At 41.2% G+C, this 18929-nt stretch overlaps 1 protein-coding gene and 1 pseudogene across 1 annotated transcript; one reads left to right on the top strand and one right to left on the bottom strand.

Annotated features, from left to right (window-relative positions):
- Positions 1–407: 407 nt before the first annotated feature.
- ddx18 (DEAD (Asp-Glu-Ala-Asp) box polypeptide 18) lies at positions 408–8695 on the top strand. The gene is made up of 14 exons (XM_075479114.1): positions 408–570; positions 872–1054; positions 1151–1303; positions 1948–2083; positions 3602–3702; positions 3820–4019; positions 4142–4256; positions 4610–4749; positions 5803–5964; positions 6059–6211; positions 6320–6433; positions 6603–6659; positions 7358–7535; positions 8256–8695. The coding sequence occupies exons 1-14, from the start codon at positions 465–467 to the stop codon at positions 8399–8401; spliced, it is 1944 nt and encodes a 647-aa protein (XP_075335229.1). The 5' UTR covers positions 408–464; the 3' UTR covers positions 8402–8695.
- Positions 8696–13699: 5004 nt separating this feature from the next.
- The window catches only part of LOC142396105 (glycerol kinase-like), a 37714-nt pseudogene continuing 32484 nt past the window's right edge, over positions 13700–18929 (bottom strand).

The following is an 18929-nucleotide window of genomic DNA, read 5'->3' on the forward strand; positions in this document are numbered from 1 at the left end:
ATGAAAAAAGTCATTTCCAAAAACCAAATTTTTCGTTTTTTTTTTATGAAGATAGTAAAATCCATTTTTGGTTTAAAACGAAAAATTAAAAAAGGATAGCTGTTTCCGTTTTCGTTTTTTGGTTTTGACAGAAAAATCACGAGATAACGGTGCATAAAAAAAAACATTATTGGCCGTTCTCGGCTTCCGTAGTAATGAGCTTAAAATGCTGTTAATCACTGTCATGTATTCAACTGCTGCTCTTTGTCATAATGGGCTTTGATTCTTGAAGAGTATTAATTAACAGTTTGCGTGGTTATTGTGTTGTAATTGTTTTATTAAAAGTGTTTTTGTGAGCTTTGGCAGTGTTATATAAATCTTTTTCTTCAGGCACTTTTAGCTGAGGTCCTTTATATTTTCACTAAGGCATTGTACAATCACGAAAAGGACCTTAGCGTCACACACGTGTGATATTTGCTGTTACAATGGCGGACCTACAGATGAAGCTTCTTCGCAAGAAACTTCAGAAAAGAAATGAGAAAAACAAAGAGCGTAAAACACTGAAGAAGTGTAAACAAGACGAGGAGACTGGTGAGTGTTTCTAAATAAAACCGCTCAGTTTGTTTCTGGAGCTGAGTTGAACGTCACTTGCTGTTGTAGCGTTGTTAGCTCGTGGTGGCACCAATTTAATTTAGTTGAAAATTACAGAAGTTTGGTCAGTCGCTCTTATTATTCCTCATGCTATTGTTGCTCAGTTTTATGTGTATGCCACCAGCTTGTCACATGTTTTGATGTTAAGCCTACTTTGATAACGTGCAGTTAGCCACTGCTGTAGCACATTTAGCCTTCCAGACTTTTCCCCGCAGATTTTCATATTAAATATTATTTACAGTGAAGTCCAATGGACTTGAAAAGGACCATTGTGAGGAGGGATCCTCCACCTGTGGGACAGACGGTGAGGCCAAGGAAAAACCGAAGAGTGAAGTTAAGATACCAGAGGATGGGACCACAACTGATGATGCTCCTGAGAAGAAAAGAAAAAAAAGAAAGTTAACAGATGCTCAGAAACCATCAGGTAATGCCTACGTCGGTTCAGTTATAGGAAACAACAGTGTTTTTTTTTTCTTTTTTTTCTTGCTGTTCATCATAAATATGATCTTTTGCATTCTAGCTGTGAAGAAAAGTAAGAATGAGACGGAAGGGGAAGAGTTGGCAAATGAGATTGGGGTAGAGGGAAATGAAAAGCCAACAGATGAAGAAGACAAATCTTGGACGGGACTTGAAGAAGAGGAAGATGAGCCTGAATTGCCATCTGGTTTAACAGGTATTGATGTCTGCTTATTGTAGGACTTGATCTTCACTTTTGGGATTATGTGTGATCTTTTTGTTAAAGGGATGGTTCGGAGTAGATTGACCCTGGGGTCATTTGAACCGTGACATCCAGCCAAGTTTTTTCGATATTGGCTGAACATCAGCCGAGTTACTGAGTTATCCCGAATAGCTTAGTACAAGCGCTAACGGACCCTGGCAGTATCTCCAAAATTACCACACTAAAATCACATGCCATGACACCAAACTTCTACAGTAGTACAAATACGGTCTGTACTCACAAAACGATGCATTTGGAAGTTTGTACATAGTCCAGGAGTTAATTATTATCAACACAAGCCTGATAGCTTCTCTGCAGCTAAAGCTGCGTCGACGTCACTTCCTTGATCTGGGAGCTTCAAAGTAAGATGAGGGTTGATCTACTACTGTAGACAACAACGTATATGCTATATTCTACATGAATTTTTATGTTGTAGAGTTGTGAATTTATTTTATCAATGGAGAAATTGAGAAGCCTTGCTTTGTTGTAACTGCAAGGACATGCTAGATTTGATTGTATTCTCTGGGACAATTCATTCTATTTTGCATATAGTCCTTTGCAGTGGTACCATGTTATTTCATGAACTATTTTCTGTTCAGGAGCATTCGAGGACACATCGTTTACCTCTCTTGCTGGGTTGGTGAGTGAGAACACGCTCAAGGGAATTAAGGAAATGGGATTTGAACATATGACTGAAATCCAGCACAAAAGTATTCGGCCCCTGCTGGAGGGAAGGTAAGTCTGATTCTCCTGAGTTTGTCCAATGTTTAGAATGATGTAACATAATGATTGCATGATTGTTTTTGTTTCAGTTGTCTTAGGGATCTTAAAAATCGAGCCAACGATACCCTCACAGGGATGTCTGTATCCTGTCTTTGGCTCTTTCAGACACTGTTTCTCAACCGACTTCTTTTTTTTAATGTTCAATTGCCATAGGGTTGGTCAGTTGCAGAATTTATGAGATGGCTGTTCTCCAACTGACTTCAGTGTAGTGAAAGAACTTGTTAATAGTACATTAATGCGACTTCTAAGTTATTTTACAATGCATAATGCAGCATACTTGCACAAAAAAGTTAGTTTCAATTGAAACATAGGTTTTCCTAACACATTAAAACCAGTCTATAATCTTAAAACTATGTACTTGTGACTTTTATTAAGCACATTACTGGGGTTCAAACTGCCTTAGAGCACCTGGAGACGCAGATGCTGCGACTTTGGCTTCCAGCCATGCACCACAATGTGTTGCTTGTGGGTTTTGATGGCATTTCTGTGTAGTGATGCTCCGATCAGCATTTTTTGGACCGATCACCTATCATCAAAATCATGATCTGCCCGATTGCTGATCACGGAAGGAATCGGACATTTCCATGCCTTTCATCTAGCAGAGAGTGCAGCATTTATAGAAATTAAACCGCCAGAGGTAGCTGGGGACATGTAGAACAAGAATCTGGTGGAGTCGGCAGAGAACATTTTGATTTGGTTCTAAATTAAGTTTTCAAATCTGACTATGCAGAAATGAGTTTGATTCTGAATATGCTTCAATAATTTTGTTCTATCATTTTGTTTTAATCATTAAAAAGATTGTATTAAAAAAAAACAACCAAGTAATGACAGGTGTATGTATTCCAACAAATGAAAAATCAACTTCGATATAGATTTCTGAGTTTACGGGGTGCATTGAATGCACCATAAATCCGCTCACGCGCTTTACCGTACGACGCGATGTAAACGGGCACTCGATTTTCAAGTGTAGCTAGCGTGACCGTGCCTCTCCGAAGCGCAGATGGCGTGACCGCAGTAAGTTTCACATCTTTCTGACACACTTTGAAGAAATTCCAGACAGAGGTCATGTTGTCGAGATGCACTGTAGAGGTTTTGCCTGTTCGGTTCTGTACACACGTCCCGTACCACATTAGAAAGTGGTCGCTAGTAATTTACGTCACGTGATCGGTTTTTTGATCGGCATGTTTTTCTGATTTTTGGGCATTATCGGCCGATCGATCGGAGCATCACTACATCTGTGACCTTTACCATGACAAAATCTTCATGTGTATGGCTGTACATGGTTAGGGCTCGCATGAAGATTTGTTTTTATGACTGTGGTGTCATATTCCTCAACTGCACAGGGAGCGTGAATATTTGCCAAATTTTCTAGTCTTACCTTAAAGTTAGAATTTCTTAACTGGTCAAAAATATCAGTTTGGTCAATGAGAGTGATATGTTGAACTGTGTTAAACCCTTGCTTTCCTGTAGAGATGTTCTTGCTGCTGCTAAGACAGGAAGTGGTAAAACCTTGGCCTTCCTGATCCCATCTATAGAACTGGTGTACAAACTCAAGTTTATGCCAAGGAACGGTAAGTGTTTTTTGCTTATTTTTTTTTTTTTGTATTGTTTCCTTCTCCACATACTTTTGTGGTTGCACTTCATCTTCTCTTCACTCACTGAATCCTGAGATGCCTCTCTTGTTCCAGGCACTGGTGTTGTGATCCTTTCTCCCACACGTGAGTTGGCAATGCAGACGTATGGTGTGATGAAGGAGATGATGACTCACCACGTGCACACCTTTGGTCTGATCATGGGTGGCAGCAACCGCTCAGCTGAGGCCCAAAGACTTGCAAATGGCGTCAACATCCTGGTAGCCACACCTGGCCGCCTGCTGGACCACCTGCAGGTGAGCTGGGACAGAAGGCTCTTGGGATAATACGTGGCATATACATTTAAATTGTTGTTTCATCCTTGTAATCTCTGTATTTTGAGACTGTTTTTAAAATCATGTGCTCACTTTGTCTTCAGAATACCCCTGGGTTCATGTTCAAGAACTTGCAGTGTCTGATTATTGATGAGGCCGACAGAATCTTAGAGGTGGGCTTTGAAGAGGAATTGAAGCAGATCATCAAATTGCTGCCAAGTATGTTATTATTATTAAAATATTGTCCTCTATGACTTTAGATGTAAGGTTTCTTCAGTGACTCCATGTTGCACTTTGATAAAGGTTTAGACAAAGATTAATCAAAATTGAAGCAGCATTCGTCTCATCTTTCACTCATACCAGTTCCCATAATACACATTTGGAACCTTTTTTAATGAAACCATCCTTCCTGGCAAAGGATTCATGGTCTATTTTGTACATTTCAACTCTTAACAAAGTGTTCAAACCTAGACGGCAAGTGTAATAAGTGTTATTGTAATAGTCACAGAGGGTAATGTGTAGCCATTTCCACAGGTCTAACTAACTACTTTATTCTTTTATTTTCTCCACAGAGAAGAGACAGACCATGCTATTCTCAGCCACTCAGACCCGAAAGGTAGAGGACTTGGCTCGAATCTCCCTGAAGAAAGAGCCCCTGTATGTCGGGGTGGATGACAACAAAGACAACGCCACAGTGGATGGTTTGGAGCAGGTACAGTCTGACGTAGAATGGAATAAAAAAAAAAATACTTTATTCACCCACCAGTGGGAAAAATTCAAAATTAGTTAAGTAGCTCAAAAATGTATTTTAAATATGTACAATAACGACACTAATAATAAATGAATACAAAAATAGATTTGAGAAAAACATGTCAGCAGTCACTGTTAGAAAGCCTTATGGCTGGGGGGACAATAGACCTCCTGAACCTCTCAGTCCTGCAGCGCAGAGAGATGAGCCTCACTGCAGCTGCTCCTCTGTCCTGCCAGGATGCTGTGGAGAGGATGTTTATTGTTCTCCAAAACAGAATATAATTTCACCTATAATATGTGCACTCAGCGAGCAAGTTTACGTAAGTCTACAAAAAAAAATAAATTGTGAACTACCTAGACTGGAACTCTAAAATGCATGTAAACTTGTTAGTCAAACCAATATTGTACAAAATTGAAATTAGCTCTGAAAACCGAACTAAGTTGCTCAGATAGTTGGGGGTCGAAACACTCCTGCAGGAATGTTTCCAGCTAGATTCAAATGGGCCATAGCACGCTGGACATTCAACGAAGTGCCAACTTTTTGTAAAAACAATGAAGCACATAGATACAGCCCAATTAAAAGTAAAATCTGCTTTTATTCACTTATTTTTGTAACTTTTCTTTTGTAACAAGGCAGAAATATAACTGCAGCCCATGAAGACTTTGGACTGTATCTTTGAAGTGCCTTGATATGACATTGGTTGTGATTTGGAGCTTTATAAATAAACTAGGTGTCAACTTGTCTGGATATTTATAACCGCAGCTTCATCAGAAAAAAAATTTCCATTTAAGTCATTTAAAAGTGACTTCTCTGCTGTGAATTCGACTGTACTTGCATCAATGATGGTTTCTACAGAGACAGTGGGAGGTGGCAGAATGTCTTGAACTTGTACTTCCAACAGTCCACAGTCTCACTTCAACACTTGTGAATGTAATTGTGGAGTGTCATTTAGTAAATGGATTCATTCTGTGGTCATGATCACACATGAAAAACTGATCTTTTCATGTATTTCAGGGCTACGTGGTGTGTCCATCTGAGAAACGCTTCCTGCTGCTCTTCACCTTCCTGAAGAAGAACCGCAAGAAGAAGCTGATGGTCTTTTTCTCTTCCTGCATGTCTGTCAAATTCCACTATGAGTTGCTCAACTACATTGACCTACCTGTCCTGGCCATCCATGTAAGCCCTCCTTCACAGCACCCGTCAGACGGTTGGATCAGACTCTGCCGAGCCAGCTATTGTTGAAATGTTCCTTTACATTCCTTTCTCACAGGGCAAGCAGAAGCAGACCAAACGTACCACCACATTCTTTCAGTTCTGCAATGCCGACTCGGGGATCCTGCTGTGTACAGATGTGGCAGCTCGAGGGCTCGACATCCCTGAGGTGGACTGGATCGTCCAGTATGACCCCCCAGATGACCCCAAGGTATGAAAAACTTACTAAATTAGCTGTTTTTCAATCTTGAAATTAAGCAAAACAATGGTTTTTAATTAGTTTATAGGATTGATTTCAAGCTTTCCTCCCTGCCAACAGGAGTACATCCACAGGGTGGGCAGAACAGCCCGAGGCATCAATGGCAGAGGCCATGCGCTCCTCATTCTGCGGCCCCAGGAACTCGGTTTCCTTCGCTTCCTGAAACAAGCCAAGGTGACCGTCTCACACTCTGGTTTTTATTTTCTTTACATACACAGTTGACTAATAAAATTGCCTTCTAGTCTTTCCAGGTTAAAATGAAATCTTTGCATTTTCTATATTTGAATGTCATTTTTGAAATCATGAATTCTGAGGTTTGCCTCTATTTATGTGTTCTGTTTAGGTTCCACTGAGTGAGTTTGAGTTTTCCTGGAGTAAAATCTCTGATATCCAGTCCCAGGTGAGAAAACTACTTTAGTCTCCGCTCAGTGATGTAGCATTAAGTGCCTTAGATAAATATCTGGGGCTGTATTCATAAAGCTACAGAATTTTCTCAGAAGGCTCCTAACTTGGCTTAAAACTTCTTGCTTGAAGTTTTTGCTCTTATCTTCGTGAGGAGATGGGACTGACCCCATGTGAGCATAAGTTATTTGAGTCAAACTAAACTCTTGCTGTCTGATCACTCTGCCTATAGAATGTTGCGAAAGATCAAAAATATTCACCGGTTATCTTAGTTGAATTTTCCCACTTTCCTGACATTTTATTGTAGTGATTACTTTAATTTCTGGCATTGTGCTTTTGTGCACAATATGATATGTAGCCTTTAAATAATTCATGTCTTGAGCACATCTCGTCCGTCTCTGTCTTTCAGCCTTTTCCCTCGCTGCTTGAGAAACTCTTAAGCCTTTTAGAAGTCCTCCTACCAACAATTTTTTTTTTTTTACCTTAGGAGCTTGTTTAAGGGTTAAGATGCTTCATGAATACCTTTTTATTTTCAAGGGGAACGCCCACAGTTCTAAGAATTTTCTTACAATTTCGTTACTAGCTGCTCTTTGCATTAGGAACTTTCATGAATATATATATATATATATATATATATATACACACCCCATTTATGGCTCCTGATTTGTGTCTGATTTCAAAACTCTTGTTTCTTAGTTGGAGAAGCTGATCGAGAAGAACTACTACCTCCACAAGTCGGCCCAAGAGGCTTACAAGTCTTATGTGAGGGCATATGACTCCCACTCCCTCAAACAGATCTACAGTGTGAACACACTCAACCTACCCATGGTGGCTCTGTCCTTCGGCTTCAAAGTCCCCCCTTACGTTGATCTCAGTATCCTTTCATGTGGTTACTTTAACGTTCTATTATTTGTTTTCAGAATTGCACAGGTCTTCATTTTGCTTTAAAAAAAAAATTACATTCTAATGGAAAACATTGAATTTATATGCACCAACATACATTGCATGTTGTCTAACAGGTAGTATATCTGTTGCATTGTCCCAGGCTGGTCATCGTCGTGGTTTAGTCTGAGTCCGTAAGCACCAGTTTTGGTGTTGACAGCACTTTCTGTACTCAGTGTGGAAATACAGCTATTTTTGCTGCTACTTCTAAAATGCAATATTCCACTTCTCTAACAGTATTGATGCAATTAAAATTGGGGTCTTAGAGTTTGTGCCAACGGGCTGCTTCTTTGGGGCTACCTGTAGCGGCTGTAACTCAGGAGAAAGGGCAGTCGCCCACCAATCGGAAGGTTTGACTACGGCTTCCCCGGACCACATGTTGAAGTGTCCTTCGGCAAGACACTGAACCCTGCGTTGCCTACTGATGCATTCATCAGTGTATGGATGACTAGGAAGCGCATAGTTGGGTATAGACTAAGACGTGCTGTATGAGAATGTGAATGTGGCATGTAGTGTTTCAAGTGCTTTGAGTGGTCAGCTAGACTAGAAAAGTGCTTTACATGTACAGTTTGAAAGGAGATCACCATGAAAGAAATCTGCTCCACAAATCCATAAGAAAACAGTTTTTCTCCTTAATTGCTCTCTTCTTCAGACGTCCACGGCAATAAAGGTGGAAAACTGCAGAAGCGAGGTGGTGGAGGTGGCTTTGGATACCAGAAGTTCAAGAATGTGCAAAAATCTAAAGTTTTTAAGCATATCAACAAAGGAAAGGGTGATAAGAGGCAGTTCTCCCGCTAAGCCATTTCATACAAACTGCATCTCCATTCTCCTGTGTATGACACAAATCATCTTCTTTGAACAGGAGCTGTGTAGTTTTATAAACTACGTTCTACCTAAGATGAGGCTTATCTGGTTTTCCTCCTGAGGTCTATAACAGGTTTTCTGTAAATGTACTATTGGGGGAGTGTTTAAGAATCCTTGAGTTCAATTCTGATTGACAGATGGTCACTTCTCTTTGATTAATCTCATGTTTATTTTACTTATCACAACCTTTTCATATGCTTATTCTAATGAATAAAATACATGTCAGGACTCTGTTTTCAGTTTCATTATGCAGTCTATACATTGGCAGGTCCAAAATACTTGTTACACATCACTAACCAGTAAATAAGAAATTATGGTAACTGTACAACATTACAAAGGTTGAGCTGAGGTAACCTTAAATCAGTCTTCAGAACACATCAAATTGTGCTCATCACAAGTGTTTTCAGTCTGGTTCGGTGGGCCTCCTGGTTTTCATAAGAGGACTCACAGAGTTTATAAAAAATAAATCAAATGTAAATGGTTCTGATCATGAATATCATGTCTTAACAGGTTAAAATGCAATTTCCTTATGAACCTAGTTATAAGCACACTTTCCATACACATGACAAATTACAAAGTGCTGTTCAGAACCTGCAATGAGTCAGTCAGGTTTCAGTTTGAGGCCAACTGTAAAGATCAAGTTCTAAGAAGCTGAATTAACTCCACAGGACATGAAACATTGGTTCAACACCTAAAGAAAAAATAGTTTATGAAAATGAAATTACAGTGTCCTTATTTTGGTCATACGGTAAATTTGTTAAACTTTTTACTATGACTGAACGTTAATTCTTATGTATATTGAGTAAAAGACAAACACCTGTTTATTACTGAAAGGTTAAGAACACTTTCCTTTTTTAAAAAAAGGAAAACATTTCTCCACTTGTTTCTTCTAAATTCAGCCAGTACTTAGGATGGATGATTAGCTTGGAGAAGGCTGCATGTCATATGGAGCAGTCCAAGCCGGTACTCGCTGAAGGTACCGGATGTTTCATCTTGCACTGTTGCTCCATGGTCTTCCATATTCCACCACTTTATGGTTCCTCATATTACTGCTGTTCACCTGTGAGATGACATGACATATGTTACAGATAGCACAATTGAGATAATCGGCCAAATATAACACGTGTTCCTTGTTGAATAGGAATTCTGGAGGGAAAATCAATTGGGTCATTTAAAAAAAAAAAATAGGAACTATTCTGTTCGATGTTTTTTAGCAATACTTTTGACAATGAGAACAATGGCTTATTTAATGCTGGCAGCTTTACAGTGCACACCCATCTCTAAAGCCGCATTCGGACAGAGCAGTTCTAAGAACGGTCCTCGAATTTCGTTCTGATAACTGCCCTTCCACAGGGGAACTGTTTCAGTTTGCATATGCACATGAGTCGGGACCTTGATAAGGACTGATGCGATGTAACTGTCTGCGACAGTGACGTTACCTTAGCGCCACATTCAACAAAACAAAACCTGCGAAAAGTAAGGAGAGAAGAAAAAACAGCACAAAGAAGCTAATATGGAGAGCGGGGAGGCCACCGTGTTCATGGTCTGCATGATGGTGATATTAATCATGGACGATCACATCAGGCGTCTAACATCGAGGCTGGAAGAGCTCACAGAGAGAGTCAGGAGATGAAGGATCGAGCGCAGGCGATATTTTTTCGTTTCATGAAGGAAGGAGAGCAGAGCGCCACAGATACAGGAGACCACGTGTAAGTTTAACTTATTAAACACGCGCCGGTTGTGTCCGTGTCGTATGAGGAAACGTTTCAGCCGTGACAACATGACATGGGGCGTAGCTACCAAACACCTACGTCAGAAAATGGTTATAGGGGGCGGTCGGTGGCATAGTGGGCTAAGCAGCCGCCCCATGTACAGAGCTAGATCCTCGCTGCAGCTGGCCCCAGTTCGAGTCCCGCACCAAGCGGCCCTTTGCTGTGTGTCGTCCCCCTCTCTCTGCCCCCTACTTCCTGTCTCTCTCCAACTGTTCTATCATTAAAGGCATAAAAAGCCCCAAAAAATATATATAAAAAAGAAAATGGTTATAGGAACTGAGGGCGATGTTCCTGTATGTGCGAATGCGATCAAAAACGGCCCCGTTCCTGAAAAGGTTATAGGAACTGCAGAAGGTTCCTACAGTGCGAATGCAGCTTAAGTCTTGTCACATTTATCCTCAGTTTTGACAAAATGGTGTATTCGCTCCCTTTATGGGTCACTGTCAATGCTGTTAATTTCTGCTTTTATTATTTTTGATGCCATATCTATCAATTAAAAATGGGCGAGTAGTATTTGCACACTTAAACTTCTTCAGTGTGCAAAACAAAATGTAGAAAACAAGTATTCAAACTGTGCTTAAACCCCACCAACACATCTTAAAAGGGGAATCTAGTTCTATCCCGTGAGAGGCAGAGATTGGCACATCATGTGCTGCAGCACGCTTCCATATGATGCACATAAGTGGGGATTTAGATGTTCATATACCTGATATATCCTGCACTACACCACTACCTGCAACCATCCTAATGTAGTGTTACATACATCATTCAGCCATAGCATTGTGACCACTGACAGCAACACTTCTCATCTTGATGCAATGTTCTGCTGGCAAAACCTGCATCCTGGGACTCACATGGACTTCAGTTTGATACCTACCTATATATTTCTGCAGACCAATCACCCCCCCTACAGCCATACAGCATAGCAACACCACTCCCCTAATAAATAGGCTAAATAGCCTGTGGTGTTCTCATCTCTAAACTCTCTATATACCAATCTGATAGCTTCCGTGGAAAGCCAACCCAATAAACAACCCTCCCCACCACCTACAGGGTCCAAAGGATCCTTTCCTGGTACGAGACACTCCAGGACACCTTCAGATGTTCTTTGGCAACACCTTGACTGGTCAGAGCTCTTATAGCAGGATGAGAGCACACACAATATTAGGCAGATGGTCAGAATGGCTGCTCGATGTAATGCTTCAATATTACTAACTTCTGTGACATCTATCCATCCATATATTTTCTATACCCACTTAATCCAGTTCAGGGTTGTGGTGGGGCTGGAGCCTATTCCAGCTGCCAATAGGCGAGAGGCGGGGTACACCCTAGATGGTCACCTGTCTCTTGCGACCCCCATAGAGACAAACAAAAACAAACAACCATGCACACTCACACCTATGCACAATTTAGAGTCACCAATCAACCTAACATGCATTTTATTAGACGGTGGAGCAAGCTGGAGTACCCACGCATGCACAGGAAGAACATACAAACTCCAATCAAAACGGTCCCAGCTGGGATTAAAGCCAGGAACCCTCTTACTGTGAGGCAACAGTGCTAACCACCACATCACCGTGCAGCCCACTTCGGTGACATGTCAACTTATTCAAAACATCTCCATAGTATCTGCATTCAGTAGTTCAGGAGAGCACAGTAATGTGTAACCCAAATACTTAAACTGGACCAATAATGTTAATAGTTAACTTGTTTGGTGAAGGCTATCCACACCAACATTAGATATGTTTAAGTCAAACGATTGTGCTTCTGAGAAACGTTTGTCTTCATGGCAAAAACTTCTCAACTACAACAATCTCATCTGGTCTTAATATTCTGTAGAGCGTGGCTCTCCGACTTCCTCCTCATTCCGTGAGAACGAATCTGAGAAGAAGTTAGAAGCTGAAAGAAGTGTCCTCTGTGAAACTCTGTGCTGGTATTGTAAAAACAAACAGCTATTAAGCAACTGCTTCTCCTTCATTTCTAAAGAAATGCCGGCAGTGCTGCGTGGGTAGTCTGTCCTTTGCCCTGGACTCATTATATGAGGGGTAGTTGTGTATGCTTTGAAACGCCGTTTTGTTTTCATGAGAAGGTGGCGGGTGTTCTATCAATTGGTTAGATTCTATAGATGAGTCCAAAGTTCCTGATGTCACTACTGAAATGTGTTACACATCTTGTTATCGATCTTAAATGGACTGTACTTACAGTATATTTTTCTACTGTAGATGACTCAAAGTGTTTTCACTACGAGCCACATTCACCCAAACACAAATACTTAAACAGTATGTCTTCTATACTTACACAGGCTACACACACATTCATACATCCGACAAATGCATGAAAGGCAATGTGAGGTTTTGAAATGTGGTCCGGGGAAAGTGGGAATTAAATCACCATCCCTCTGATGAGCACAATAAACGTGATAAATGTTTATTTATCATCAAATTAAATCCACAGTTAAGGACAGACAATGACTTGTCATGGTTTTGTTTGAGTAATCTTGATGTATTAAATGAGAAGCATCAAATTTTTCTAATCTTTTAGTTTCTACGCTGCACGTCTCTTCTCACATTTGGTCTAGGCTGCAAACAAACAACAAAGCAAAGATCAGTTTCTGATAAGTAAGATGTTCCCTTATTATTGACACATTACACTTTTCTAAAGTAAGATGGCGCTTATTTAGAGCCTGGCGACACTTCTAACAGCATTTAAAATGCACCAGATGGTATTTGGAATGGTGGTCAAAGTCTACTATTATGTTCCTCTTTGCTTTCCACTGTAATACCGGCTCCATATCTCCATACAAATTAAATCCACTTCTGTTTTAGTTAAATATCTGTGGAAAAAAATCACGAAGGCTTACAAAATCGGATTCATGTCATCACATGGTATAAACAGAACATGTCTGGTCTCCCTTTTTTGCAGCCAGAGGAAAACAGACCAGTTTGCTTCTCCACCTAGCCTTTGCTAACTTGTCCTGTACATTGCTTGATCTCCACTCAGCAAGTTGTCAGGGTTGGCGTCTACAGTTTCCGATGTGGAACATAAAGGCTGACCTTGCCTTTCTGAGACTGCAAAAGCCTCAGTGTGTAATTATAGTCATTATCTATACACTATATAGATATTACAGACAATATCTAATTATTCTTGATATGTCTTGCAACACATAAAAAACATCATGTTAACAAGATTAAGAACTAAATAGTCAATTGTATGCATACTGCTTTGTGTCAGTTGACTTAAAAGTCATTTGGCAAGTCACTCTTCCAAAAATAAATGCTGTTAATCATAAGTCAATTGATCATCCCCTTGTCTCAAGTGATGATCTTGATGCCATTGTCAAAATAAATCAGTGTCAGTCAAACCTGTCAACACACTGTTGCCAAAGCCAACAGGCCACAACACAAACAAGTTGGTGTCACAAGTCTTTTCAGTGTCACACATGACATGCAAATGTCAGACCTTAGGGGTCCACTCTGATGGGGGGTGGGATGGAAGGGACCACCCCAGAAGGCGCCATTAATCTTCTTTCCTAAACCTGTTGTCAGTTAATGAGAGAGAACATCCAAGATAGATCAAAGTCAAACTCCTATGATTGGTCACCATCACTCTGAGAAAACATACTGCAACTGCATACCTTTGCCACTGTAGCAAACCTCTGTGGTCTCCCAGTCCATGGCTTTCTGGACGGCCTTCTTCCAACGAGCAAAGCGGAACTCGCTCTCTGTTTGTGATGAAAATACATGTATAATTTGTAAAGAACTTTTTCTTACTGGAAAATGTCATTGAATTAAGGAAAGATTGTTGGAAAAATCTGTAAGGAGGTAGGAAAAGACAAAACCACACTGCAACTAGAATTAGACAGATCTTACTGTGATGCGATGTAGGTCTGCAGTAGTGCAAAAAGTGTTCCACCTAAACTGCTTCAGATACTTTGTCTATTGTCGTCTTATCAAAAAATGCTTTTCAAAAAGGCTAAATCATATCTATTATATTCATAGAAAAAGATGAAAAAACATAACTTATAATGGTTGGTAATTCAAAGAGTAAAGAAAATGCTACACAAGTGGAAAAATGTCAAACTGCACACACTCATTTCATGTCCTTATATTAATTTACATCAACTGCAGTACAGCTGGACCAAGTTTCACTTTGAAATTTAAAAGGGTGGTCCAGAATTTCCGAGGAGGTAACATAGCTTATACTTTTATATATATATATATAGCATTTACAGAATTCAACCGGCTCTTATACTGGCAACCAGTTAGAGGCCGTCCACTTTTGGTGTAAACATGCATGTTGGGTGATCCAATCCTGAATGGAGATAACTAGGTGTGTTTATTTACTCCCGTTGTTGCAATGCATCTCCACGTAAAACTTGAAAGACCACTTGTGATCAGGTTTCAATTATCCACTCTGTATGCAAATACAGACGTAACTTACACCACACAGTTAGCTGAAGAACAACCAGCACATTAGAATATCAACTCATGTTTCTGTGAAATCACAAATACATTTGTACCTTCTTTAACTAAACTGTATCACTATTCTGACATCAAGACGTTTCAGATTGGCCTAAGTCAGTGTAGGTGCTAAAATGCTCTATATGCGTCCTCAGTAGACACAATTCTTATCAACCTACTGATGGTTGAAGCATCCAGCCAGTAAAACCTTTAGTCCCCAAAACATTGTTTCTGCAGCATCTGCCCACAGACATCTGTTGCATAATTTCCAATTAACTTATAGCTGAGCTTAATCTTTCACTTATTCTCTCATGCTAACATTCTTGATGTAGTGAATTTGAAATATAGCCAGCATCCTTAACTTTTGAGTGACACCTCACTCAAGAATAAAGGATGTTGTGTTCCATGTTGTGTCCACAACAGTCAACTGTGCTACAAGAAACTGAATGGCCCTCCTCTGCATACAAAGCCAACGGTAAATGTGGCGACTCTCAGAACTGACAGACCAGAACCAGATCTGTTCACCGTCTGAAATTAGCCAGCAAACAAGGAACATCCCCTGGACGTACATATGCCATATCGGCCACTGCAAAGTTATACTTGCTAGCAGTACAACTTGTAGAGGCTTGTTCTTATTGATCACTAGGAAATTGCTACTTCTTACGCTGAAACTCCTCTCCAGCCCAATTGCTCCTGTTTCCACAGCTGTGAATATCCATGTAGTTGAAATAAATCCACTCCACAACTTTTGAATGAGAAGTTGAAGTTTTACTCCTCCTCTTGACACTTACAAAAATCTAAATGAATTAACTTAAATATAAACTGCTGAAATCAAGGCTTCTAATATCTGCCGGAGGCGCAGAGCTCCAGGTAAGAAAACTGTTTGCTTCAATAGTTCCTGGCGATCTGAAGGTAGAAGCGCAAAAGCATTTTCTAAGGTGGCCGGCTCGGTCAGTCCTTAAAGCGACAGTACACCTTTTTAATCTATAGGTAACAAATATACTAAGAACATAAATTATAATTCTTTTAACCTTTCTATGTAATAGTCATCATTTTTACCATGAAATAAACATATCTATTAAATTATAAATCCAAAATGTATGATCTATCTTTTTAAGCATTAATTCCTATTCATATAAACATAAAGTCTTCTTTGGCCGCTACATACCCGGCCCCTAATTGCTTTCTATCCTAGAAACAATTACAAAAATAGAAGTAAAATACTTAACAGTCCTTTTCATTCTGCTTCTTGAAGCAGGCAGAGTTTGGTGATCGGCCGCTCAAGTTCATTCGTCTTCGTCTTGACTCGAACCTTGCGGACGACTCCATGCTCGTCCACCACGATCTTCACTATTCTTCCCATCAGCCATGATCCTCGGGGGGCTGATTCATCGACGATCAAGACTACGTCTCCCTGGCTGAAGTTACGCGATGGATGATTCCATTTCTGTCTTTTCTGGAGTTGAGGCAGATATTCTCTGGTCCAGCGTTTCCAGAACAGATCACTCATGTATTGGACCTGCCTCCATCTCTTTCGTGCGTAAGTATCATCCTCATCGAAGACACCCGGTGGTAGGTTGGGGTTAGTCTTGAGCAAAAGTAGGTGTTGTGGGGTAAGAGCTTCCAAATCATTCATGTCATTAGAAGGAGTAGTGATAGGCCTACTATTCAAGATGGCTTCACATTCGCAGAAGAACGTTTGAAGACCTTCCTCGTCCAGGCTTTGTTCTCTCAACGTAGCATTCATGATCTTCCTGATGGAACGGATTATTCTTTCCCACACTCCTCCGTGGTGGGATCCGGATGGTGGATTGAACAACCACTTGATGTCACGTTGAAGCAGGCTGTTCTCAATCTGTGCAGCATTCCACTCCTTTATTGCCTTTTTTAGCTCATGGTTGGCTCCGACGAAGTTGGTTCCGTTGTCGGATCTCATTTCCTTCACCTGACCCCTTCTTGCAATGAAGCGACGTAGAGCTTGAATAAAGGAGTCGGTCTCCAATGATGTTGCCATTTCTATGTGGACCGCACGACATGCAAGGCAGGTGAATATCACCCCATATCTTTTCACAGACACTCTTCCCCGCTTGACGATGAATGGCCCGAATAGATCCACACCAGTTCTGGTAAAGGGTGGTTCATTTGGTAGAACTCGGTTTCTTGGTAAGTCTGCCATCATTTGTGTACCTGATGCCCCATGTTGTCTTCGACAGGTAGTACACCGAGACAGCATTTTTCTGATTGACGAGGGGGCATCTATGATCCAATACCTTTGGCGTACGTGAGATAAGACATGATTACGTCCACTGTGCCCTAGACACTCATGTGCATCCTGGAGAATCAAGTCCACCACGTGATGATTCTTAGGGATGATCATTGGATTCTTGGCTTCGGCTGGCATGGATGCTCGACTGAGCCTCCCTCCAACGCGAAGGATTCCCTCTTCAAGTTGTGGATTGAGTCTGAAGATTCGGCTACTCTTCTTGACGGAGTCCTTTCTCCGAAGAGCAGATATCTCCTCTTGGAAGCTGTTGTTTTGGCAATGACCAATGATTCCGATCTCCGCCTTTTGCAGGTCCTCCACAGTCAGGTAAGTATGTTTGAGACTCTTTTTGTAGTTCAACATTTCCTTGTTCAACTGTTGTTCATCACTGAACAATCTTTTCAACTCTTTTCTCTTCCTAGACAGGTTCATCAGAATTTCCTTGAGTCGCGTAAACCGTGCCACAGCCTTCTTGAGCCGTATCCATGAAGAGAAGTATTGAATTAGTTGCTGCATTGCATCAGTGCTTTCTACTGTGGTAGCATTAACCAGTATGCCTTTCTTCACCTCAGGATCCTCAGCCCTGAGCTCATCGGGTTTGACTGGCCACTCCCTTTCTGGTTGACAAAGGAAGCTGGGACCAGCAATCCAGACCTCGTTCTTCATGAAGGCATTCACTCTTAGACCCCTTGAGGCGCAATCGGCAGGATTCAACTGAGTGTTGACGTAGCTCCATTGATGCACGTTTGATGCTTGCAGAATTATGGCAATCCTGTTTGCCACAAATGTCTTAAATCTGATGTTCTCATTGGCTATGTACTTGAGTACGGCAGTACTGTCCGTCCAAAACTTGGAGTCTGCCAATGGCAACTGAAGCTCCTTCTTCAGCATGACATCCACCTTCACAGCCAAGGCAGCCGCCGTCAGCTCCAACCGTGGGATGGTAGTTGGTTTCAGAGGGGCGACCCTCGCCTTCCCTAAGACGAATGAACAGTGTACTTGGTTACTGTTATTCTTCTGAACTAAGTACGTGACAGTACCATAGCATGTTTCAGATGCATCACAAAAGTGATGCAATTCAGCTTGCAAAGTTTTGCCAAATTCAGGTGGCTTGAAGCATCGAGTTACTCCAAAGTCAGTGAGCTGTTGGATTTCTTCAGTCCACTTGGTCCATTGTTGTGCGAGGTGTTCTGGCACAGTGTCATCCCAGCCTGTTCTTAGTCTACACAATTCTTGCAGAATGTTTCTTGCAGGTAGTATGACTGGTGACAACATTCCGAGTGGATCATAGACTGAGCTCATTGTTGACAGGATACCTCTTCTGGTGAGAGGCTTCTGCTCAATGTTCACTTGAAACTTGAATTGATCTGACCGGATGCACCAGTGTACTCCCAAAGCTCTCTTGATGGCGAGTGTGTCCTGGTCGAGATCAAGATCTTTCACTTCCGTCGCTCGGTCTTCAAGCGGAATGGTTAACAGCACGTTACGACTGTTGGTCGTCCACTTTGTGAGTCTAAAACCTCCTGTTTGACAGATGGCCGTCAAGTCACGGAGTAGCTTGATCGCTTCCTTTTCTGTGTTGACTGATTTTAGACAATCGTCAACGTAAAAATTGTTCAACACTGTCTCCACAGCTGTTGCATCAAAAGTATTCCTGTTGTCCTTGGCACACCTTCTCAGCGCATAGCTTGCGCAGCTGGGTGAGGAGGTGGCTCCGAACAAATGTACCTCCATTCTGTACTCCTGCAGCTCCTTTGAAATGTCCCCGTCAGGCCACCATAAAAACCTGAGAAGGTCTACATCTTCAGGTGGGACCTTGACCTGGTGGAACATGGACTCCACATCTGCCATGACTGCGACTGGCTCCTGACGAAATCGAGTTAAGACACCAACCAGACTGTTGGTCATGTCAGGGCCTTGCAGTAGTTGTTCATTGAGTGTAGTTCTCTGATACGAAGCGCCGCAGT

The sequence above is a fragment of the Odontesthes bonariensis genome, chromosome 12 (genome assembly GCF_027942865.1).
Source record: "Odontesthes bonariensis isolate fOdoBon6 chromosome 12, fOdoBon6.hap1, whole genome shotgun sequence".
Classification (NCBI taxonomy): domain Eukaryota; kingdom Metazoa; phylum Chordata; class Actinopteri; order Atheriniformes; family Atherinopsidae; genus Odontesthes; species Odontesthes bonariensis.